The sequence below is a fragment of the Scyliorhinus torazame genome, chromosome 5 (genome assembly GCF_047496885.1).
Source record: "Scyliorhinus torazame isolate Kashiwa2021f chromosome 5, sScyTor2.1, whole genome shotgun sequence".
Taxonomy (NCBI): domain Eukaryota; kingdom Metazoa; phylum Chordata; class Chondrichthyes; order Carcharhiniformes; family Scyliorhinidae; genus Scyliorhinus; species Scyliorhinus torazame.
The window spans coordinates 256,521,570-256,547,833 of NC_092711.1; the positions used below are offsets into that span (position 1 = coordinate 256,521,570).

The 26,264-nt window shown below is 46.7% G+C and overlaps 1 protein-coding gene across 6 annotated transcripts in view; it reads right to left on the reverse strand.

The window, feature by feature from the left end:
• Positions 1–26,264, reverse strand: part of clcn5b (chloride channel, voltage-sensitive 5b) — a 149,408-nt gene that overhangs the window by 76,069 nt on the left and 47,075 nt on the right. For 5 of the 6 annotated variants that reach the window (XM_072505403.1, XM_072505404.1, XM_072505399.1 and 2 more), the window contains one exon: positions 10,021–10,184. In XM_072505403.1, the coding sequence (XP_072361504.1) occupies positions 10,021–10,168 (148 nt within the window). In that variant the 5' untranslated portion in view covers positions 10,169–10,184. Of the gene's footprint in view, positions 1–6,613; positions 6,750–10,020; positions 10,185–26,264 lie in introns of those variants that run through there. The other variant, XM_072505405.1, reaches the window with a different exon arrangement.

Sequence of the window (26,264 nt, forward strand, 5' to 3'; positions counted from 1 at the left end):
GGGGGAGTTGGTGAGGGTAGACAGGAGGTATGCGGAAGAGCCTGAGGAAGGATTGTTGAGGAAGAGGCGCAGCCTCCAGGCCGAATTCGACCTGGTGACCACCAGGAAGGCGGAGGTGCAGTGGAGGAAGGCCCAGGGGGCGGTCTACGAGTATAGGGAAAAGGCAAGCCGGATGCTGGCGCATCAGCTTCAGAAGCGGGCGCAGCTAGGGAGATCGGGGGAGTTAAGGACAGGGGAGGGAGCGTGGTGCGGTGTGGGGTTGGCATCAATGGGGTCTTCAGGGACTTCTACGAGGAATTGGACCGATCCGAGCCCCCACAGGAGGGATGGGCCGTTTCCTGGACCAATTGAGGTTTCCAAAGGTGGAAGAGGGACTGGTGGCGGGACTGGGGGCCCCGTTTGAGCTGGAGGAGCTGATCAAAGGGATAGGAAGCATGCAGGCGGGGAAGGCACTGGGGCCGGACGGTTTCCCGGTCGAGTTCTATAAAAGATATATGGACCTGTTGGGCCCGCTGCTAGTTAGAATCTTTAATGAGGCAAGGGGGGGGGGGGGGGGCTTTACCCTCGACGATGTCCCGGGCACTGATCTCCTTGATCCTGAAGCGGGACAAGGATCCCCTGCAATGTGGGTCTTACAGACCGATTTCCTTGCTAAATGTAGATGCCAAGGTGCTGGCAAAGGTCTTAGCCACGAGGATTGAGGACTGTGTGCCGCAGATCATCCATGAAGACCAGACGGAGTTTGTGAAGGGGAGACAGTTGAACGCGAATGTGCGGAGGCTTTTGAACGTTATCATAATGCCGGCGAGGGAGGGGGAGGCTGAGATAGTGGTGGCGATGGATGCTGAGAAAGCCTTCGATAGGGTAGAGTGGGGGTACCTGTGGGAGGTGCTGAAGAGGTTAGGGTTTGGGGAGGGGTTTGTCAGGTGGGTTAGGCTGTTGTATGAGGTCCCGATGGCGAGTGTGGCCACAAATATGAGGAGGTCCGAGTACTTTCGGTTGCACCGAGGGACGAGACAGGGGTGTCCCCTGTCCCCCCTGCTCTTCGCACTGGCGATTGAACCCCTGGCTATGGCACTGAGAGAGTAGAGGAACTGGAGGGGGTTGGTGCGGGGTGGGGAGGTGCATAGGGTATCGCTTTATGCGTACGACCTGCTGCGTGATGTGGCGGACCCGGTGGGAGGAATGCCAGAGGTAATGAGGATCCTTAGGGAATTCGGGGACTTTTCGGGGTACAAGCCCAATATGAGCGAGCTGTTCGTAGTTCAGCTAGGGGACCAGGAGAGGGGGATTGGCGAGTTCCCAGTAAAAAGGGCGGAGAGGAGCTTCAGATATTTGGGGGTCCAGGTGGCCAGGAGTAGGGGGGCCCTGCATAGGCATAACTTCACAAGGCTGGTGGAGCAAATGGAGGAGGAGTTCAAGAGGTGGGACGCGTTGCCGCTGTCCTTGGCGGGTAGGGTGCAGTCAATCAAAGTGACGGTGCTCCCAAGGTTTTTGTTCCTGTTCCAGTGCCTCCCCGTGTTTATCCCGAAAGCTTTTTTCAGGCGGGTTAACAGGAGTATAATGGGGTCTGTGTGGGCACGAGGGACTCAGAGGGTGAGAAGGGTGTTCCTGGAGCGGAGTAGAGATAGGGGGGGGGGCTGGCGCTGCCCAACCTCTGTGGGTACTACTGGGCCGCCAATGCGACGATGTATTGGCGATGGAGGGGGGGGGCTGCATGGAAGAGGCTGGAGACGGCGTCCTGTGTGGGTACGACTCTGGGAGCGCTGGCAAGGGCGCCGCTGCCGCTCCCTCCAAGGAGGTACACCACGAGCCCGGTGGTGGTGGCGGCCCTCAAAATTTGGGGGCAGTGGAGGCGGCATAGGGGGGGGAATTTGGGGCCTCGGCGTGGACCCCATTATGGGGGAACCACCAGTTCGCCCCAGGAAGAACAGGTGGAGGGTTTTCGGGGTGGCACAGGGCAGGGATACGAAAGTTGGGGGACCGGTTTATGGACGGGAAGTTCGCGAGCTTGGGTGAGCTGGAGGAGAAGTACGGGCTCCCCCCCGGGGAACACCTTCAGGTACTTACAGGTAAGGGCGTTTGCCAGATGGCAGGTGGTGGAATTCCCGTGGCTACTGCCACACACAGTACAGGACAGGGTGCTCTCGGGGGGGTGGGTGGGAGTGGGGAAGATCTCGGAAACTTACCAGGTGATGCAGGAGGAGGAGGAGGCCTCGGTGGGGGAGTTGAAAGGTAAGTGGGAGGAGGAGTTGGGAGAGGAGATCGAAGAAGGGACGTGGGCAGATGCCCTAGGGAGGGTGAACTTTTCCTCTTCGTGCGCGAGGCTCAGCCTCATACAGATTAAGGTGCTGCACAGGGCACACATGTCCGGGACAAGGATGAACCGGTTCTTTGGAGGTGAGGACAGGTGTGTTAGGTGCTCAGGGAGCCCAGCAAATCACACCCATATGTTCTGGGCATGCCCAGCGCTGGAGGAATTTTGAAAGGGCGTAGCAAGGACGGTGTCAAGGGTGGTAGGATCCAGGGTCAAACCGGGCTGGGGGCTCGCAATATTTGGGGTGGCAGAGGAGCCGGGAGTGCAGGAGGCGAAAGAGGCTGGAATTCTGGCCTTTGCGTCCCTGGTAGCCCGGCGAAGGATTCTCCTTCAGTGGAACGATGCGAGGCCCCCAAGCGTGGAATCCTGGATCAGCGATATGGCAGGGTTCATTAAATTGGAGAGGGTGAAATTTGCCTTGAGAGGGTCGGTACAAGGGTTTTTTTAGGCGGTGGCAACCGTTCTTAGACTTTCTGGCAGAACGATAGACATTGGTCAATGGCAGCAGCAGCTCGTGGGGGGGGGGGTTACTTTATTTTTGTTTATGTTATTTACACTGGAGGGTCTGAGGGGTGTATATACCTGTTGTGTTAAGTCGGGGTGTTAATGTTAATTTATTATTTATGTACGGGGGGGGGGGGGGGGGGTGCTTTTTTAGATTGTGTTTTGTACCTAACCCTGTTGGGTTCTTTTTTCTTTCTCATTTTATTATTGATATTTTATGAAAACCTTTAATAAAAATTATTTACAAAAAAACAAGATGTGGAGATGCCGGCGTTGGACTGGGGTGAGCACAGTAAAAAGTCTTATAACACCAGGTTAAAGTCCAACAGGTTTGTTTCGATATGTTGGACTTTAACCTGGTCTTGTAAGACCTTTTAATCAAGGTCAATCAGTGATCAAGATCTCATAAGTTTTTAAAATTTATTCACAGAACCTATTCCTAAAATGAAAGAGTCTTGGGAAATGTCATCACATCACTATGTGACCACTCCTTCATTAACCTTTGCAAATGTGGACAGTCCTATTGAGCACCAACAACATACTTAGTTAGCTTCGTTAAGCTCAACAATGGTCACTTTTGTCTCTTCACGGTTTGCAATCCAGACATACTGAATAAATCATAAAAAGGCAACGTATTTATGCATATATTATTATATGTACAACCCTAATCAGGCAGGTTTTTATAATTGCATGTTTGTCTTGAGAGCATTTGAGACTTAGATTCTGTTCCTTTCACCAATAACCAAGTCACACATCCATCAATTTTAAAGATGTTCACAGAAGGTAGTAGTGTTCATAGAATCCCTACAGTGCAGGAGCACATTCCGGCCATCAAGTCTTCACCAGCCCTTCGAATGAGCACTCTACCCATGTGCACTCCCCTGTCCACCCCACCCTATCCCCGTAACCCCATAATTTAACCTGCATATCCCTGGAAACAAAAGGCCAATTAATCTTGGCCAATCCACTTAACCTGCACATCTTTAGACCGTGGGAGGAAACGGGAGCACCAGGAGGAAACCCACACAGAGAGAACGTACAAACTCCACACAGACAATGACCCAAGGCCGCAATTGAACCCAGGTCCCTGGTACTGTGAGGCTGCAATGCTAACCCACTATGCCACCCATAAATTTTCATCTACCCTCATTTAGGGTCTACTTTTAAAGACAAAACTGCAGAATCTTTGAGGTACTTTGTGTCCTGTGCTAAAAGAGATCCCATGCTACAAAGTGATCATCAAAAGGAGGGAATGAGATGTTTGGGAGAGGAGGAATGGGAAGAAGGAGAGGAGAAAAATAGATAGGCAGAGACAGAAGTAGAGGAAATGGAATTGGCAAAGCGTAACAAATTGAAAAGAGTAGGAATTCAAAAGTGATGTTTAATGATGACAGAGGCCTTTGTTTTCAAGTCTGATCAGCCTGTACCCCTCTTGCCTCAAAGAGTTTGAAAATGTACTATGGCATGATTGAAACTGTGTTTTTGGTTTACATTTTCATTTCGAGAGACTTGAGCAGTAATATGTATAAAAGTGGCTTATTTTGTTAAAATAAACTAGTGATTGCTGCTGACTCAAGCGTGCAATCACATGTGACCCAATTGCTAAACTGTGTCCAATGGATTAAGACATTGAGTTTCAAAACATTGATTAAGATGGTCACAGAAACAAAGGAAAGTTTACTTATGTCACGAGTTGTGTTTTTATAGGGAGACAGTGTCCACTCCAAATCAGTAAATAGAAAATCAAATTGTGAGAAATTTTCACTAGCTTGCTTGGAGACTCTTAAGCAGAGTGATGAGTTTTTGGAGATATCAAATTCCTAGTTAACGTAAAAAAAGACAATGTAGCTCTCTCCAGCATAAGCTTTCCCCACACACACCACACACAAACATATTTGGGCTAGTGAGTAGTGTCATGTGAGAGTACCTTTAAGAAATGGGTGTTTATAAATGGGTGTGTATATAAATATTGTAGTGAGAGTACCTTTAAGAAATGGGTGTTTATTACTGCAGTGATGTCAGAGAGTGGGTGGAGCTAGGCTGTCTGTCAGCTTTTTGCTTTTGTTTTAGGCTGTTTGCTGCAGGGTGTGTTTTAGTTTCGTTTTCAGAGCTGGATAGCTGCAGTCACGGCCAGAAGGTGTATGAATCTCTCTCTGTAATCTAAAGACTGTAAATCGATCCTGGTGATTTAAAACTTTAACCTGATGTGCCTCTGGTAAAAGGTGTTTTAAGTCTTATGGATGTTAAAAGGAAAGCTTAAAGGATTACTTAGTGTTTTATTCTTTGGGGGTTGTATTTGAATAAATGGTTGCTAAGGTGTTCACTGTATGTTTCAAAAAGGTTAACTAGAGTTCATAGAATAAACATTGTTTTGCTTTAAAAAATACGTTTCCATTTCTGCTGTATCACATCTGTAGAGTGGGCCGTGTGCTCCCCATACCACAATCTATTAAAAGTTGTGGGTCAGGTGAACTCCATGATACACTTTGGGGTTCTCTGAACCCTAGCCCATAACAGGAGAAAAGATTGCAAGTTTGAAATAGTGTTATTCACAACCTCAGAAATTTCTCAAATGCTTTTGTCAATTAAGTGTGGTCACTGTTACAACACAAGGAAAAAGAACTTTCCGTCTCCCTCTCGACCCATAGGTGCTAAGATTAATTGTACAATTCAGATCAGGTAGCTCAACACAGACTTGAAATCAAATTGGAATCCTGTAGTCTGACTCTATGAAGAGCCTCGACTCATCAGTAGCTTCAAACTATGTTTTTTAAAGATGAAAACCAGACACAGATCCATCTTCAAGTCTTTTTCTTTTCTTTCATATATTCATGTACAGGACAGTAAAATCAGTACAGCCATACTACACTATTAAATAGTGGGATGCAAGGGAGGTTGCACAGTTTGCCCCAATGTGCCGAGAAGTACTAAATGTAGCTAGTTGTTTCACGAGATGATTGAGAGGAGAAAAACACAAAAAGTAGTCATTTTTGATGTGCTCACAGAAATCAAAAGAACAATATCCTAGGCCCTGTAATAGGCTGCTCAATTGCCATTGGTAAATAATCTGAGGAGTGACATTGGGAAAGAATGTCCCAAGGAACAGAACAAAAATTTTAATCTCCAAATTAAAAAATCTAAAATAAAAGGTGTAATCTTTTTTAATATGGCCAAAATCAATTGAGATTTTAAGAAAATGTCACACAAGAGAGTAAAATTTGTCCAAGGTTGGTGCTACACGCAACACGAAAAACAGCAGCAAAAATGCAAGACACAAAGAAAAAGGGGCTTTTAATTCTTTAAAGAATGAAGTTTCGAAATTACAATACAATGACGTTGATATAGAGCAATTAACACATATTTGCTACTGCATGGGAAAATTTTAATGCTCTCAGAAAGGAGATCCTGAGGCTAATCAATAATAGGCTTGATAGATTCTGAGATAATCACTTAATGATCATTTGCACGCTCTTATTTTGATCCTCTTTCTGTTTTATGTGATGCTGTAATATATAGCTTAATTCCAAGTATGGACTTAACAATTTCTGTTACAAGCAAGGAAATAAGATGCTAGCCTCAGGCCAATGGTCTGTAAGCCAGATATGATCACTGCAAACATCTGCCCACCTTAAAAAGCTTTTTGCTTGTAAACAAAGCAGAGTCAGTGCAGGAGGGTTCAAAAAGATTGCTTTGACGCATTTGAATCCCAGTATAATACTAGCAGTTCTAGTATTGATTTTCCAATCACCACAAGGTTATTTTTTATCCTTACCCTTTCTACTTACTGCTTACCTCCACATACGCTTTACTCTTCGACAATATGGTTTTACAGTTTCAGGAAAAGAACAGCAGACTTCATTATCATAAGCAAGTATTCCAACTGAATCTCCCCAGTTGTAAATGTTAGCTGCCGAAAAGCAGCTTTCATTTGATTGACTGGAATCACCTGCACAGCTCTGCTTCCGCTGCCTGTGAAGTCATCGTCAAAGAAGCCATGTGATCTAAACCTTGGATTAATATTGGGACAAAGGCCCTTTTTTTTCTCCATTCAGATTTTGAACACCAGAACTTGAAGGAGAAAACGTGACAGCGCAGACTCAAATCACTGGGGAATATTACAGGAAGCAATACCATTTGGAACTGACTCAGACATTTTAAACATATCTCACGAACAACAAAGTATGCTGCACTCAATATTTAGATTTTATATATCAAATGAATGTTTTGCAAATATTATGCTTATATATAAACACCTGATATAGTTACATTTAAAAACTGAAGCTCAACAGTATATAGAAACATTTATTTTTACCATACTTTCAGAAAATATTTTGTTTCATGCGTTTTGCATGTAGTGCCATTCTTCCCATCCTTCCTTAATTACATCAGGGATGGTACACAATAACTTTCAGCTATTCCTATTCTACAGTAATGGATTCCATGTTACAACTGCTGGACTTTGCTGTTGAAAGGAATACACAGATCAACACTGGTTAAAAATTAAATTCAGTATCACCAAATGAGACAAACCTCTGTTCATATGAAGATAGGAGCAGCAATCTTTGATTCTCACAAGTTATCCTCAACCTGCTCTCCTATGTCTCCTCATGGTGACCCATAAAAATGCATGTTTGTTTTCACCTTTAGACAAACTAACACACTCCTGATGGAGAATGTCTGGTTTACTCCTCGGCCTTTGTTAATGTCACAGCACAATCAGTTTCTCAGTTACTTCATGGTGTACCGAGACTGCTCTGCAGTGACAGCTTAACTATGGAAAACATCTAGCCATCACTGTAGTTTCAAATGACAGCACAGTTCAGGTGACAATCTTGTTGAGTAGCATTTAACGGAGGCGATGAGGTTTTGTCTGCCAGCTGGAGAGGCGACTAGAGCCCCAAACTGCCTCTTAAGGAAAGGCCTGCCATATTAAGTGCCAGCACTTAGCTAGCCATCCCTGGCATCAAGGACACCGGGATGGAAGTCCTGTCTGCTGAGAGTCCCTGGCAATCAGAGGTTGGCAGCTCTAGCTAATAGTACTGACACCAGCTTCTGCTAGTACGACACCCACCCTAGGCTGAGGAATGTCATTGGATCCCAGACCACTGGTTAATTATGTTTTGGAAGGGGGGGGGGAGAGAGCGCACATGGAACATACAGACATTTATGCTAACCACAATTAATACCATTCACTTAATTGTGCAGCTGGTCTGTTGTATTTACCAACACCATCATGCCAGTGCGTACCTAATTTTTAGGCTCTTGCCATGAGGAATTCATCCCCCAGTATTCAACTTTAGAGTCAGAGGATGGTTAAGTGGAGAAAAGGATCATCTTCTCCAGATGCGGATGATGACATCACTGCTCAATGCCATTTCTACACTGAAGTGAAGATACTATTCACCCTATTCTGTTATAATTATAATAACCTTTATTGTCACAAGTAGACTTACATTAACACTGCAATGGTTACTGTGAAAAGCCCCTAGTCGCCACATTCTGGCACCTGTTCAGGTACACAGAGGGAGAATTCAGAATGTCCAAATTACCTAACAGCACGTCTTTCGGGCGTTATGGGAGGAAATCGGAGCACCCGAAGGAAACTGACGCAGACACAGAGAGAATGTGCAGACTGCACAGACAGTGAACCAAGCCGGGAATCGAACCTGGGACCCTGGCGCTGTGAAGCAACAGTGCTAACCACTGTGCTGCCGTGCCGCCTGTGTACCACAGTCCCAGTGAACAGACCATCACTTGATTGAAGCAGAGGTTCCGCTCTTTGGACAGATCCAGAGACATTATTCAATACAGCTCAATGTATGTCCAGAATCATGTGTGTTCCTTACCGTTACCATGCAATGGGTCAGCACCTGGAGACCCAAAGCACAATGATGAATAAGAATCTGAAGTCAATAAGGATGGTGTGGATGTGCTGGATTCAAAATCTGCTAGCAGCCAGAACTTTATCAATTGACATGGTTTCCAGTGAGCTGTCTTGCTCACCTGCCTCCTATACAATCATAAGCAACTCCTTTCTCATTCCATCTCCTCTGCAGTGAAGATTTGCTCAGAGGTTAGCTTGGCAGCATCTCACAACTAAAGGAGTAATACTCCCAGGACTTAGTATATCGTTCAACACAGACCCAGATTTCTCCAATATTTATAGTCTTAAATTAACCTTATAACTATATTTCAAAAAGTATATTATAAGCTGTAAAATGTTTTAGTAATGTCATGGTTCAAAAATGTTATAAAAATTCACATCTTTTTCTATTCAAAAATAAACAGGACCAATTTCATGTGATCAATCTGCGATTTCACAGGTGACATCATCGGTTGGAACAAGTGTCACCCTTTTACAGAAACATCACTTTATTGATTGGGAAAGTTTACGCAAATTTAAATATTGCTAAAAATACAATCAATAAAGTGCCCTGAACAAAATACCAGTCGAACAATTTTTAATTGCATTGAAAGCATTTTGCTTCATGAATTCTTGGAATCACCTCCCATTCTTATTCTTCGAAGAATTATCAATAAATCTTGATAGGAATTTGATGTTTTATTGAGCTGTAAAAACTTGTATAATACATTGATCTATGCTGCACTAGCTCGATAAATACTTAAAATTTAAAGTTTTAAAAATAGCTCTAAATCTTCTTTTAAGTATAAGTTGAAGTTCTTCCACCCTACACTCGTTTCTGCTCATCAGTGGCAATAACAAATTATAGCTCTATATTTGAAAAATATCTATCATCTGGGAGCAATCAGGAGTGGAATCCCTGCCTAATGTTCCCTTCCTAACCCAAGAATGCTCTAGACAAATGCAGCATTCCTACCACTGCCTCAGCTAAATTGTATAAATTAATCGTTATGCGGATTTTCATAAAAACACTGCAATTATTCACAAAAGCGATTACAAGATGTATTTCCTTAATTTAAAGTTTGGTAAAGCATTTAAGGATTGATAAATTACTATTACATGGTTTATAGAAAATTAATCTGCAATTAATTTTCATCCATTGAATGCAACTTGAAATGAAACCAGGCTGGACTGCAAGCAATGATTATTCAAAATATGACAATCTTATGACAAATTACTTCACAGCTATTCAATGTTATGATCTTAAAATAAGTGAAAACGTAACATTCCTGCACACACATTTGCTGAAATCTCTGCAAGTTTTCTTGCTCCGTACCTTCTTGTGGCTCCCTATCTAAAGGAGGAACATCATCCGCCAAAGAAAAGTCCAGAGGTGCGTCTGCAATCTCCACCATATCTTCATCGCTTGTGTTGCTCTGGTAGCTATTAAAACTACCTCTTCGGTAAAACTGATCTTTGGCCATTTCTACCTGCTAAAGCCTGAAAAACAAGAACAAAATATCAGGAAACACTTCTAATTCATGTAGTAGAAAACTACTGGACAAATTTTGGTTTGCAAAAATATGTGGCAGAGTTTTAATGTGTATAACCCACTTTACATACCAGACTATCTGCAGGGTGTTTTGTGGTAAAGACTGTGCTCAGTATCGACATGCATTTACCCAACATTTTTAATAAACAAAGCGTCCTTGGCACCTCTTGGAAAAATAACAAGCACGACAGATGGGAGAAAGTTAGGAGAAATAACTGAAGGCTATATGGAAACAATGGACCAGAATTTTCAAATTAATGTCCACACTTTATTAATGTACAAATTTCTCAGCAACTTGTAAGGAAGATACTCTGAAAATTGTAAAAGTTGTTGGATGGCATATGCCCCTCCGATATTAAACTTGTGGAAAAGCCAACTCACCCGTTGAATTTCACGAAGTTACTGCATTTCTGTGCTAACTTCCAACTAAACATGCCACAAACAATAACGCATGGTAATTAACAGCATTAATACCTTTTTAATGAGGAGATTTCAGTTTCTGTCTAGCAACCTTTCTGACTCAAAAAGGAAACAATTTAAACTGTGGAATCTCACTCTTGCAGGTTTCTTAGAGATTTTAACATATAAACATTTTTCTTCAATTTCCTTTGCCTCTTTTTTATAGCTTGCTCTTAATCCAATCCTTCATTCCCGTTCCATGTTTCTCCGTGCTTTATCTGATTAATTAACTCACTTTATTTCACCTGCCTTCTCTGTCATTTCTGTTTCATTTCAATCCTTAAACTTCATTGTTTAAGATGATAGATTCTGGACCCACTTTCACTCAGGTCCCAGATGTCTCATTGCCTTAGCTGAACTGTTATCAGATCACATAACTGGGATGGTAACATGTTGATAATTTTATTGGACTAATGATCTGGAGGCTCAGACTAATGCTCAGAGTCATGGGGCAGAACGTTCCTAAAAATAGCAATGTGTCAGGTTCAGTCAGAAAACCGACGGGTTAGGGAAACAGGCAGGTTTGCTGATGAGATCTTCTCGCACATTGCCATTTTTTGAAAGGGAGGGGGGTGAAGAGATGGTGTTTTGCAACAGCATTGAGGTTCGGGGCCTAAACACGGTAGCAGGTCGGACTCCTCAGAGATCATGCACCCTTTAAGTGACAGCCCCCCTTCCCCCCCCACTCTTCCTCCCCCTCCAGGGACATTGTGACTCCTTGCAGACAAGGGGAATGCCAATTCTTGATCATTGAAGGGTGGGTCGGGTCATCCCTCCCCACCAAGCAGGCATCAGAGTGACCCGACCAGACCCCCACACCCCCAATCCTCGCCGCAATCAGGCACTTTCCCGTGGCACCAACAACCTAGCACTGCCAGTGCGCCGGGGGCATGTCCCCACCATCCAGGAGCTACAATTACCTCTGATCCCTCTGGCGTGGTCATCATGTCTGGTCTCCATTTGTGGTGAACAGTAGTGGTTCGTGCCAGTGCTACATCACGTCGCCGGGTGGGAACATAGCACATACCAGCATACCAGGAAGCACATACTCGGAAGATTCGGTGTCACGCATATTTAAATCCATTTAAATTCATGGTAATCATGATTAGGTCTGACAAGGCACAAATCCTATTTCACGGCACTCCCAGTATTTTCCTGACATAGCGAGATTTGCACCAGCTGCAATGCAACCGGGCGCATTTTGGTTAGAAAATCATCCCCATGTGATGAAATCCCATATGCCAGCCAGGAGAATTTAAATGTAATGAATTTAATTCAAGTAGCTCCAGACACACAGCAATGTGGTTGATGCGCAATCCATTACACTCAAGACGGAGTGATTCCATAACTGAAGGCTTTAATCTGCTAGAACCTTTTCCCCAGCAGCTTCGATACAGAAAGTGAAGGCTGCTGGGATAGCACCATCTCTTATACCCCGCCTTCAGGGTGGAGCTACGCAATACAGCCAATGGTAGACTCCAGGGTACCTCAATACCTGGTACTACCACATTCACCCCCCTGTTAAAAAGAGCCCGGCGGGGTGGTGGCCAGCGTTAATAATCGCCTTTAGCATGGTATGACCAGGTATGGAGGTACCGTGATGTTGAGGATATGTACAAAGTGTTCATAGTGCAGCAATCAGTTGATCGGGCGGCCTGGTCGTCCTTCTGGAGTGTCTGGGCTTCGGCGGTGATTCTGACGAGGGTCCTGGTGGTTGCGACTCCGGGAGCGTGGTGTCGTCCTCCCTGGCAGCTTAGTCACCCCTAGGCGGCGCTGTAGGGGCAAAAGATTGACAGGGAGGTGGGGCGCCTGTAGGGGGTGTCGGTGGGTGGGCGGGCCTGGGCCGGAGCGGCGGGAGTACAGACCCTCCAGTGAAGTGCTGTGGGGGAGGCGGGGGTGGGGGCAATGGCTCGGGTGCGTGTGGGGTTCCGGCGGGTGCCAGGTCCCAAAGGGAGACTGTGTCTTGCTGGCCGTCAAGGAACGCCACGTGGGCATACTGGGGGTTAGCGTGGACCCTCTCGACCAACGGGTCCGTCTTGTGCGTCTGCACGTGCTTCCGAAGCAGGATGGGTCCGGGTGTCGCTAGCCAGGTTGGAAGGTCCCGGAGATGTTTTCCTGGGGAAAACAAGGAGACGTTCATGAGGCGTCTGATTTGTGGTTGTACAGAGCAGTGACCGGATGGCGTGGAGGGCTATAGACAGGACCTCCTACCAACAGGAGGCTGGGAGATTCCTGGACCGTAGGGCTAGTAGAACGGTCTTCCAGACCGTTTCGTTCTCCCTCTCTACCTGCCCGTTTCCCCGGGGGTTGTAACTGGTCGTCCTGCTCGAGGCAATGCCCTTGCTGAGCAGGAATTGACGCAGTTCATCGCTCATAAAGGAGGACCCCCTATCACTGTGAATGTATGCGGGGAAACTGAACAGTGTAAAGATACCCTGGAGGGCCTTGATGACGGTGGTTGTAGTCATGTCTGGGCAGGGGATGGCGAATGGGAACCGGGAGTACTCGTCAATCACGTTAAGGAAGTACGTGTTGCGGTCGGTGGAGGGGAGGGGGCCTTAGAAATCCATGCTGAGGCGTTCAAAGGGACGGGAAGCCTTTATCAGGTGCGCCCTCTCTGGCCGGTAGGCCTCTGCACTACGCGCAGATTTGGCAGTCCCTGGTGACTGTCCTGACCTCCTCGATTGAGTAGGGCAGGTTGTGGGTCTTGACGAAATGGAAAAAACGAGTGACCCCCGGGTGGCAGAGGTCCTCGTGGAAGGCTCGGAGGCGGTCCACTTGTGCAGTGGCATAAGTGCCGCGGGACAGGGCATCGGGAGGCTCGTTCAGCTTCCCCAGACGGTACAAGATTTCGTAGTTGAAGGTGGAGAGTCCTATCCTCCACCGCAAGATCTTGTCGTTTTTCATCTTGCCCCGCTGTGCATTATCGAACATGAAGGCAACCAACCGTTGGTCCGTGAGGAGAGTGAATCTCCTGACGGCCAGGTAATGCCTCCAATGTCTCACAGCTTCAACTATGGCTTATGCTTCTTTTTCGACCGAGGAGTGGCGAATTTCGGAAGCATGGAGGGTACGGGAGAAGAAAGCCACGGGCCTGCCCGCTTGATTGAGGGTGGCGGCCAGAGCTACGTCGGACGCATCGCTCTCGACCTGGAAGGGGAGGGACTCGTCGATAGCGCGCATCGTGGCCTTTGCAATGTCTGCTTTGATGCGGCTGAAGGCCTGGCGGGCCTCCGTCGACAGGGGGAAGGTTGTGGACTGGATCAGGGGTCGAGCTTTGTCTGCGTAATTGGGGACCCACTGTGCATAATAGCTGAAGAACCCGAGGCAGCGCTTCAGGGCCTTGGGGCAGTGAGGGAGGGGGAACTCCATAAGGGGGCGCATGCGCTCAGGGTCGGGGCCTATGACTCCACTTCGCACTACGTAGCCTAGAATGGCTAGACGGTCGGTGCTAAACACGCATTTATCCTTATTGTATGTCAGATTAAGGATTTTCACGGTCTGGAGGAATTTGCGGAGGTTGGTGTCGTGGTCCTGCTGGTCATGGCCGCAGATGGTGACGTTATCCAGATACGGGAACGTTGCGCGTAAGCTGTACCGGTCAACCATTCGGTCCATCTCTCGCTGGAAGACCGAGACCCCATTAATGACACCAAAGGGAATTCTTAAAAATTGATAGAGCCGCCCATCTGCTTCGAAGGAAGTGTACTTGCGGTCACTAGTGTGGAGGGGTAGCTGGTGGTAGGCGGACTGGAGGTCCACCGTGGAGAAGACCTTGTATTGTGCGATCCTGTTTACCAGGTCGGCTATACGGGGGAGAGGGTACGCATCCAGCTGCGTAAACCTGTTGATGGTCTGGCTGTAGTCCATGACCATCCTATGATTCTCCCCGGTCTTTACCACCACTACTTGAGCTCTCCAGGGACTGTTGCTCGCTTCGATGACCCTTTCCCCCAGCAGCCTTTGGACCTCTGACCTGATGGAGGTCCGGTCCTGGGCACTGTATCGTCTGCTCCTGGTGGCGACGGGTTTGCAATCCGGGGTGAGGTTCGCAAACAGGGAAGGCGGGTCGACCTTAAGGGTCGCGAGGCCGCAGACAGTAAGGGGAGGTATAGGGCCGCCGAATTTAAAAGTCAGGCTTTGCAAATGGCATTGGAAATCCAGCCCCAGGAGGGTAGCCGCGCAGACGTGCGGCAGGACGTACAGGCGGAAATTGTTGAATTTCCTGCCTTGGACAGTGAGGCTTGCTAGGCAGAACCCCTGTATCTCCACCGAGTGTGACCCGGAGGCCAGGAAGATCCTTTGATTTACAGGGTGGGTTACAAGTGAACAAAGCTTTCCGTACTCCCAGAGTCAATCAGTCACGACGTCTCGTGGCCGTTGACGAGGACCGTCGTTATAGCCGTTGCGAGTGTCCGGGGTCGACTTTGGTCCAGTGTCACCGAGGCCAGATGAAGCAGTTGCGAGTTCTGATCGGGCAGTGTGTAGTCGACCGAGCTGGGGGCCTGGGGCCCCATCCAAGATGGCGTCACCCATGGGTCGCACATGGTGTCCGGGGATGAAGAAGATGGCGGCGGTGATGGCCAAAATGGCGGCGCCCACCCGTCCAGCGTGGAGTCCGGGTCGCCAAGATGGCCACGCCCGTGGGTCGCACGTGGCGTTAGGATAGGGGGGTGGCGGTGAGCGCTGGCCGGTCGGGGCCTGAAGGGAGGGTTGCCGTGGCGGTCCATAGTCGCTGGTGACCGCGGTCACGGCGGGGGCCTGGCAGACCCCCACAAAGTGGCCCTTCTTGCCGCACCCTTTGCAGGTGGCGGTGCGGGCCGGGCAGCCCGGGCGGGGATGATTCGCCTGCCCGCAGAAGAAACAGTGGGGCCCGGCGGCGTTAGCGGGCCGTCTCGCCGCACAGGCTTGCGGGGTCAGGGGGAAGGTCTGAGGGGCTGCCGCTGCGGGCTGTCACGCAGCCCAGGGGGCTGCCGCGCGATCGGGTGCAAAGGACAGTGCGTTTTTATAGGCAACGTCCATGAGCCCTGCCAGGGCCCGTGCCTCTGTAAGTCCCAGTGTCCCTTTCTAGGAGTCTTCGGTGGATATCGGGGAACCTCGTACCTGCAATTAAAGCATCCCTGAATAAAAGTTCCGTGTGCTCTCTCCCCGAAACCTGTGGGCAGCCACAGTTTCGGCCCAGCACCAGTAGCGCCCGGTAGAAATCTTCCAACGTTTCCTCGGGGTTTTGCTACCTAGTCGCAAGCAGGTGACGAGCGTAGACCTGGTTTACCAGGCGGATGTAATGTCCTTCTAGCAGTTCGATAGCGGCAGCATAGTTCTCCGCCTCCTCAATAAGGGGGTAGATCCCAGGGCTGACCCAGGAGCGCAGGAGATGCATCTTCTGTCCTTCCGTGGGGGTGCCTACGGCCGTGTCGAGGTAGCCCTTAAAGCACGCCAGCCAGTGTTTAAAAATAGCAGCAGAGTTATCCGTGTGGGGGCTGAGCTGGAGGCACTCCGGTTTGATGCGGAGATCCATCCTTCCAACTTAAGTTGTAGCAGATTAAATTGATGCAGAATCAATTACACTCAAGACGGAGTGATTCCATAACTGAAGGCTTTAATCTGCTAGAACCTTTTCCCCAGCAGCTTCGATACAGAAAGTGAAGGCTGCTGGGATGGCACCATCTCTTATACCCCGCCTTCAGGGCGGAGCTACGCCATACAGCCAATGGTAGATTCCAGGATCTAACCAATGGTCATCAGCCTCTCAGGTACCGCAATACCTGGTACTACCACAGTGGTTAACTCTTCACTGCTCTCTGAAATACGCAATAAATTAGGCTTATTACTGGTGTAATAGCCAGTGTGAAATGCTAGGAAACAATGACTACTTTACTCAGTCAGAGGTCAATTCGAATCGGGCCTGTATAACGGTTTTGAGACCAGATACTACAGAGAATGGAGTAAGGAAGATGGAGACATTTGAATGAAAAATTGCTTGGGATCTAGAAATGGACAGCCATTCCATTACTCCATTTTCCCCATTTTGTTTGAATTCCTAATACTTTATTTATTATGTCATTTTATTTGGTTCAAGAGGAAATGACTACCCGGAACTTGGTGCAAAAGAAGAAAGCGTATTGCATTTTGAACAAGCTGGACACTGTCGAGGGTGGGAAGATGGGATGCACTGGCAATGGAAGACCAGCAAAGAGAGCTTTAAGCAATCAAATTAAATTTGGAGGTGACGTCGCATTGATATGTACTTCATTAGTGGTAAGGTGCAGAAAGAGATGATCAGAAGATGGACGTATGTGGTCTTGGTAATGAAACAGACATTTGTTGTGAAGATTAACCATAGGAATGTGGAATTCTCTTCAGTTACAACAATGGGAAGGCCTTGGCAAGAGATTATGGTGGGTTCTGAAAACAATGGCCGCGATCTACAACCCCTTAGCTGCGGGCTCAAATCCCATAAGAGCTGCTAAGTCTCGCAAGTGGACAGAAACAGGATTTGCATCAGTGAGATCTCAGTTTGAGAACTACACCCCTACCCTGCCAATGACGTGAACCTGATTTCCATAAATTTTAATATATCATGCCGGGAATGACACCGTGATGCCCCCCATGACGTATTGTTCTCCCGGCGGTGTAACATCATGCTCGGTGAATAATTACTGCTTTTCAAAAACAAAAACCAGTTATGATGACTAAGTCAGGAGCGCACAGCGAGGTATAGTCCCTGGGTGGTGTGGGGCATGGCTAGGCAGAGCCCTTAAATTGCCCCTTAGTACCTACCTAAAAGGTTAGGTGGGATTATGGGATAGGGTGGGGCGCAGGCCTAGGTATGGTGTTCTTTCAGAGGGTCGGTGTAGACTTGATGGGCCAAATGGCCTCTTTCTGCACTGTAGGGATTCTATGAGTGCCAGGGTGACAGTGCCACGGTGCCAATGACAGGGTGGGCCCTCTGGCAAGCCCCATTTATAGGGGTAGGTGGGGGCTTGTTGTGGGTTGGGTAAGCCTGTGAAAAGAGTGGGGGGGGGGGTGGAAAAAAGTGCCTCAATGCTCATGTGGTGGGGAGATGAGCGGTTCCCACAATCTTTGCGTCGTGGGGCTGCCCTGACATTTGCGTAGTCGGGGGTGTCCGAGTCTTAAATTTAACTTTGAGATGGGGGCGCTCTTTATCTCCGAGGCTTTGCGGTATTTTTACGCCTCGCCGCTTCAGCTGGCTGTGAGATCCTTGCCAGCACTTTGAAATTACACAGTGTGCTGTTAAATCAGGCAAGAAAAAGCATCAGTGAAGCCGGCGAGTTTCACACAGCTTTTCTTGCCTGATCCAACACTGCACAATTTTTGGGACATTGTGCCCAATGTCTTTGCTCTTGCCAATGTTCCACTAAAACTGTAGTGACTCATTTCTGCTGGGTGATTTAGGTTTATAATCACCTCTCAGGTGTGAGATTATCCCATTCTGTGGATGGAAGGAGTTCAGGAGGCTAGGGTTGGAATGAAGTAAGTGGTCAGCTTGGGTCCAAAAGCACCAAATGTAGGGCTGGGAGGCCAAACTAGAATGAGCTGTTTGAGGGAGTATAAATGAACAAGTTGTGGTAATCAGCTATACTTATCCACACCCTGGGAGTGCCTTCCTTCACATTTAAAAGATGACTGCATTAGTGAGGATTAGAGGCTGGGGAGAAGATTTGTAGGAATAAAGTAAAATGTGTCCTTTTTAATCTCTCAAAGAACTGGCAAACATTCGGATTTCATTGTGCTTTAAATTACACTTCATACAGCATTTGATTAATTTAAAATTAGGAATAGAACATCTAATTTAAGTTGAAATTTGTTTCAGATCATTTATATAATTTTAGTCAAAGCTGTAATTACAAACCACATGGTTACATTAAACCTCTGCAGACCGCAAACTTGCAGGACAGCCTTTCAGATATATTGATGGCAGAAATTCCTTCTGCTGCCACTTCCTCAGATGTTCGATACCATGGAATATTCAATGCGCAGCTTTTTCTATTAACAGCTTGCTGCATCTCCATATGTGATACTTACATCCCTCATCCGGCTTCAACTTGGGATAAAACCAAACCAGGTCTATGTAACTCCAGGCAAATCTTAAAAATTCAGGAGCAGCTGAGGCCGCTAATGCATAGTTCACTTTCCTCATGCACCAAGTCTAAGGGATGAAATCTATTTTACTGTAGGCAAATTTTTAACAGTATGTATTTTCTGGCAGAACATCAAGCTCCTAAAACAGAGTGCACACAGTGATAAACAAATCAAGCTGAGGAAAGGAAGGTTGTTTCCTGTAAATAAAGTCTCAAAGCTCAAGCACTTCAATGTATCCGGTAAATGAAAGTCACTGCATTTCATTGCCTGGACATACTACAGTATTCTGGTTGTGTTTCAAGAACACAGAACATTTGCTTATCAATCCTCTCGAGAGACCGCTTCCCACTCTCTTCCCCCATCCTAACCATCCCTTTGATTTTTGATGAGTGCTCTAATTGGCAATTATACTTACTTTATACTGTTCTTTTAATTCATTTTTCAAGAATCCGATGTCAGGGAATTTTACCTGAGTCTATGAACCTTTACAGAGCCATGCAAAACGGATACAACAAGAAAATTACCCGAAGTTGGCTCAGTGACACCAGGGCACCAGAATACAAATTAAAGAACAAAATAAAAGCAGCTTTACACACAGGCGCCAGTCCACATCGTACTTCTCAATTACAAGAGTAAAAGCTTGAAAACTTTTACGGTCCCTCAAGGACTCGACACAGTCATTTTCATAATATATTTGACACAAACCCTTTCAGTACACACCACAAAATGAAGTGCAGAACATTTGAAAAGATGCAGAATCATTCAAGCATGAGCACAAAGCAGTTTTAAGAGATTTGTCAACATTTGGTGAGTTCATTCAACGAGTAGCTAAGCCAAGCAGACCAAAAGGTCCCAGGTTTGATTATCTGTCCCTGTTGCGCTAGTCAGGGTGGCAGTAGCCTCAGCCAGAATTTCTACTCTGATCACGATCCAGTGAAAAATTCTCTTTAGGATGAAAAACAAAGCTGTGTTTTACTGTGATGAATCCTGTATTCAAATAATCTGCTGGTACTGATGTCTATTACTTCTTTGACAATGTGGCTACTTTGGTGATGCACTGGAGGGAATCATTTCCCACCAAGCGCCAACACCTTTTGGAAAGAGAATAAAGGGTGAAAGAAAGTAGGTAGGAAACCGATCAAGGGTCACATAATCAACAGACATTTTCCAAGTTTGCATATTCACAATTTATATATTTCTAAACTGTTTAAACGTTGATGGTTGAGGTACCAGAAAACTGGCTACAAGATATATTTACATATCCAAATCAATCTTGTTTCTTTATTTGTATCATTGCAACTCCTTTTGCTTTCCGCCTTCATCACATTTATCAATTAATTTCTCCTGTTATCCATCCTGGCACAGGCCTTCATCAGAGATGCTACCTGGCCTGCCAAGTATTACAGAATTTTCTGTTAGCTTATTATAAATCTTGCTTTCTTTTGAGCCCATGAATAGAGAGATGTTATCTCATACATTCTTCGATTCATAATTTGGCAGTGGACTTTTCAATAAAACAAACTAGCTCAATCCCGATTTACAGTAAACATTGCATGTTGCGTCAAGTGAGTTACAATGGGTTGGCCAGCTGAAACAAGACAACTTGTTTAGCTTCCCTACCTGGCCAAAGTCATTGGCCGAGATTCTCCACTCACCGGCGCTAAGTTCAGGTATCCTGATCGGGCAGGGAATCCCATGTTGGCCCGAAAATGGGACCGGCATGGGCGGTAGACCCGTCCCCAATCTTTGGTCCTGCCCTGCTGCCATGACAGGATTCCCACCTTATGTCGGTGGGGAAAAGCAAACAGCTCCTTTGCATTTTTTGGAATGCGATTAACGAGCTGGGAGCCCAAATCTCCATTCCCCGTTATGCTCCACTCCTCCCAGCAGGGAGTCACACAGGTGGGATTTGGTGCACGTATTTACAAATGGGGTCCTGGTGCATGACCTTTTGAGGGGAAGAAAGGAGGTAAATACCTTTTTTATAGTCTTCAGGCTTTTGGGGGATGTAAGCCTGGAGCTCTGGGACTAGTGGAGACCGACATGGTAGCAAGGGTGTGAACTCGGGGTGTCCGACTTGGGATTGGGGTGCCGAGGCTGAACCTCCCATTTTTGCTGTAAACGATTAGCAACTCACCGTTAGGTGTTACTTACAGGCTCCTGACTGTTTAAACTGTTGACTACTGCCAGTGTCTTGGAAAAGCTCGGAGGTCTCCTGATCATTTAGCTACCCTCTACTCCACCCAACTGGAAACCCTTGTGCATCTTCAGTATAACCAAGGGGGTGGGCATGTACATGCTCAATCGCTGGACCACCAGGTGTTGGGACTACTCCTTGCATGCATAGCTCCACAGAAGAGGAAACAGGGGACTAATAGAGCTAACCCCAGCAAAGGCACATATCCCGCAGTGACCCTCCCACCTCTGTAGGACGTGCCATATACCAGAGCCGCATGCCGGCACAGTATAAATTAATCCAATCCTTCTTGCGGAAAGGTACAATAGACCCACAATAGATCCCACTGGGAGAACAAGGACAGGGACCACAGAGCCCATCACTAACACCTGTCGTGGCAGCCACGGGTACAGCATTTCACAGGGACCGGTATTGAGGATAGAGTCTTCCCATATCAAGGGCAGAGTGTAAATCACTAATGGGCTGCAGTGTCAAGTGCATGACCTGGTGGGGGGAATGGGGTGGAGGAGGTACGGTGAGGGTTGCTAAGCAGTGAAACTCAGGATGACCATGTAATTTGGAGGGTTTGGATGGTCATGGTAGGTATCATCTTGCCAACAGTTTTGGTCTCTTCCCCCTCCCCAGAAATGGGGTTTGGAACTCAGCCTGCCATGCTAGCTTACCACTGGCCACTGCTGCCATCGCAAATGCACGGTGGCAAGAGCACCAGGGCCAGTGCAGGGGAGACCCTGCATGACAGGGACCTGCCCCAGAACAGCTGGGGTTAGCCGGTAAGGCTCAAATGGCGGTTGTCCACCGGGCGGAGGGGGTACGAAGGCAGTACCACATCAGGCCACGTTTCTGCCATCAGCCTTCGAGGAGCTCCTGGCGTGTGTGCTGGCGATGATGCCTTCTTACCAAGGAGACCGTCCGCCACTCGTGCCAAATGAAAATGAAATGAAATGAAAATCACTTGTCACAAGTAGGCTTCAAATGAAGTTACTGTGAAATGCCCCTAGTCACCACAATCCGGCGCCTGTCTGGGGAGGCTGGAACGGGAATTGAACCGTGCTGCTGGCCTGCCTTGGTCTGCTTTAAAATCCAGCGATTTAGCCCTGTGCTAAACCAGCCCCTGGTGGACCAGACACCGGTGGTGGTGGTCCTGGCACCGTGAGGGCAAAGAGGACACCCACTCACGGTTGCTGTCAAGTTTATAGCTGCGCTCAACTGCTATGTCTCTGGTTCATTCCAGTGATCGGGTGGGGACTTGTGCGGGATGTTGCAAACAATCCCACACAGGTGCATTCGAGATGTGATAGATGCCCTAAGCATGCCCAAGTTCAGGGTTTTTTTGATAGCACACCATGTTGTCCTCAGAACACCAGTTCGACAGGGGGTGCCCTTCATTAACAGGAAGAGGTTCTAGTCCCTGAACGTGCAGTTGCAGTGTGAACACCAGCTCTATATCATGTACATCTATGCACAATAGGCAGATTGCGTGACGCTCGGTGCATTCTGAGGTTTCTGTCACCTTTGAGGCGCTCCCTTGGATGAGGGGCTGGCTAGTGGTTGACAAGGCCTATCCACTGAGGTCATGGTTAATGATGCCAGTGCGAAGGACCCAGACTGAGGGAGAGAGGAATTATAACGACACTCTCTCAGCAACCAGGAGCGGCATCAAACAGTGCACTGGGCTGTGAAGATACACTTCCGCTGCCTGGACGGCATTGGTAGGGCTTTCCAATACAGCCCCCAAAGGATCGCGCACATTGTGCTGGCTTGCTGCTTCCTCCACAACATTGCGGAGCAGTGGGGCAACATGCTGGAGGGGTAAGAACAGGCCTCATCGGATGAGGACAGTGTCCAGGAAGAGCCAGGTGAAGACCCAGAGCAGGCTCGACAGACTGTGGAACAAGCCGTCGAACAAGCGAGAACCTGATCAGCTCCCAATTTGCCGACTAGGGGGTGAAAATACCGGCAGCTCCATCGCCATTGAGCACCCACCACCCCCCCAACCCACCTTCTGCCCCATTGAAAAAAATTAATAGTAGTCCTTTCCTTGTTTGAATTGATTTTAATCACATTCGTGTTATTCTTTTCTAAATAAAGGTCAATTAAAATTCCCAGTTCCACCATACCCATAGTCTTTCACCCCACCTTCCTCATAGCCTTTCACCCCAACTGCCCCTTAGCCTTTCACCCCTTCCCATGACCATAGCTCCCCCTCCCTTTTCCGAGGATCATCTCAGCATCACAGGGTGTTGAGCCTTGGCAGTACCAGTCGGTCTCGTCTGCGGGCGGAGGATAATGACGACTCGCTGTGAAATGAGCTGTGGTGCTCCTCATTGTTTAACAAAGTTTCACTCCTGTCATGTAGATAACATACCGCTGTCTGCATGGATGATCCTTGGTTGTATGATGGGGACTCATTCTTATGTGCCACATTATTCTGAGTGGTGGGGGGGGGGGGGGGGATCTTCCCACCGTGGGACAACAGTGAGAAGCAGATCGGATTGGTGACAGAAAAGTGTTTAATCATAGAATCTCTACAGTGTAGGAGGCCCTTTGGCCCATCAAGCCTGCACCGATCCTCTGAAAGAGCACCTTATCCAAGCCCACTCCCCTGCCCTATCTCCGTAACCCCACCTAACATGCACATCCCTGGACACTGAGGGGCAATTCAGAATGGGCAATCCACCTAACCTTCCCATGTTTGGACTGTGGGAGGAAACCGGAGCACCCACAGATACAGGGAGAAAGTGTTTAGTTAATGGTGCATTTATTCTGGTTCTTACAGTAAAAGTACTAAAACGTGAAATCTTGTCCTGTTATCCTTTCAGTTCTCAGTGGAATTTCAAATTTGTACTTAAAATTTAACTGTTTCTGCAGATATAACAATATTTGCTTCAGATGGTGTCAGTGAGAAGGGCCCCAGGCTCATCTCTAAAAGACAAAAGATTGTAAGGTGGAGTAGCAATCACCATTCACACCAGTTCTTGAACTTGACAGTAATTATTAATATATTGCCGCATTTCGTTCACTTTACGTCTTGACTGCCTGTATCTGAAAAAAAGAGCTGCAATTATTTTGCTTAAGCACGCATTTTTCCCTTAATTTGCTTTTTGCTCATCTTTCATAAATGTAAGTAATTACAATGTAGTTGGTTCAAAATCTGCAGGAGAGAATTTTGCAGACATGCTAATTAAGTCTGACATGATCACATATCTAAATAAAGAAATATTGTTAGAAGTTGCCAGCACAAATTGCAAAAGGGGTAATCGTGCTCCACTAACTTTATGGAATTCTTTGTGAGGGTAAGACATGGTAGATGTGGGAATGCAAATGTAATGTTAAAGGACTTTAGGGAACTCTTTATCCAAGGAGTCTGATTGGAGAGTAATAAAGAATCTGAAGGAATATAGAATTAGTGGGAGGATGACAAACTGAAAGTGATTAGAAGGCAAAAAACAGGACTTCCGGTGGCGGCCATGGAGTGAATGGTCACACATTTGGTGGCTCCCGCTAAAGGCGGATGTTTTCAGTCTTTTCCCCACCCGAAGGACAAAGTATTTGAGGACAAAAGGTACAGGAGTGCCTGGGTAAGGTAATACTCCTCTGGTGTGGATGGTGGATGGATCCACGGCAAGGAGTGGTGCAAGGAAGAAAGAGCTGCTGGAGCAGGAGGGTCTTCATGGTGCACCCCAGGTAAATATGGCGGCAGACAAGGAGGCTGCACTACCCACCCAGTGGTCAATGGAACAGTTGGTGGAGTTCTTGAATGATAAGTTTCGGCAGCAGAGAAGAGAGGTCCTGGAAGGCAGAGCCAAGGTGATGAAACCACAATCTGGGATTGAGCGAGTGGAGCAGAGGCTGGAGTCCCAGGACCTGGCGATCCAGAAAGTGAAGGAGGCGATGGGTGACACATATTGCTCCTGTCTGCCATATTTCGTATTTTTATGATTACAGCAACAATTGCAATGTCATGAATCCCAAGAGCTGCTAATGGAGACGGAGTAAAATACAATCTTAATCCTACTGGGCTTTCCCTGGGCTCCAAAATAAAAGATTGCAATAGAGAAATGATGTACATTTGAGTGAGACTGCATAAAGAACAATATATGTACATCATTCGTTTGTTGCATTAGACTTAAACCCAGGTTACTCAAGAGAAAGCATTTTAAAGCCTAACAAAATGTTCAGATTCTAAACCTACTCGAGTCAACCTTCTGCCTTTTGAAACTCTAAGCAACGCACTATCAAATTAACAGTTGCCAGTTAATATGACTATATTACTTTAATTCTTGGCTTTTCATTGTTTGCCCGTGACAGACTTTTGTTTTGAAATGCCAAAACCTCCATCAAATGAAAGAGCAATTTTTTTTTAAAGAAAGGCTAGAAACTTGCTGAGCCCAGCCTTTAAAGCTACACCCATTTATCAAAAATGATAAGAGGTCAGGATCTGGTTCCTTCAACTCTATATTCTGAATTTCGCTTGACTAGTCCATTGGGCAAATTTGCAAAAGTGGAAGCCTGCTCTGTGCCTTGTGCCAAAGGGACATTTTGCCCGAAAACCCAGTTGATAGTATTCTTACCTCCAAGCCTTGTGCTAAAGTTTGAGTCTATAATGCAACATGGTACACTAGTAAAACAGTAAGGAAATACCAAAATAAAACACAAAAATGCTGGAAACACTCTGTAAGTCAGGCAGCAATTATGGAGATAAACATAGTTAACGTTTCAGGTCAAGATAACCATCCACCATGGGGGTGTGAGGGGGGTACAGTTTAAAAATAAAGGGCCTCCCTATTTAAGACAGATTATGAGGAATTTCTTCTCTCAGATGAGCCAAAGGATCTACTCTTGCTCCTATTTCTTTTGATCTTAAATCCATTATTTGATTACTAAAATAACCAAAAATATTGAGAAGGGAGTACAAAAATGAATAAAATGAAGGATCTATTCCTCCTCGTCTCTCTTAATTTCTTGATAGAATATGATTCTATCCCATCCAGGGAATGGGACCTTATGGAAATTTGCTCCCATTGCTCCATCAAAACTGCCACCAAATCCTTTTCGCATTAAATCACATCCCACCAACCCTTTTTCTGCTCACTACTCAAAGCCACCAAATTCTTTGAAAGCCTAAACTTAACTTTTCCTGTTCATTTTCAAAGATGTCAGGTTACCCGTCATGCAAATTTTGGATAAGATATAAACCCCTCTCCCATCAGCCCCATAATTTTGTATCGTCTGCAAATTTCAACACCAAACTTCATTTATGTTTCTGAAC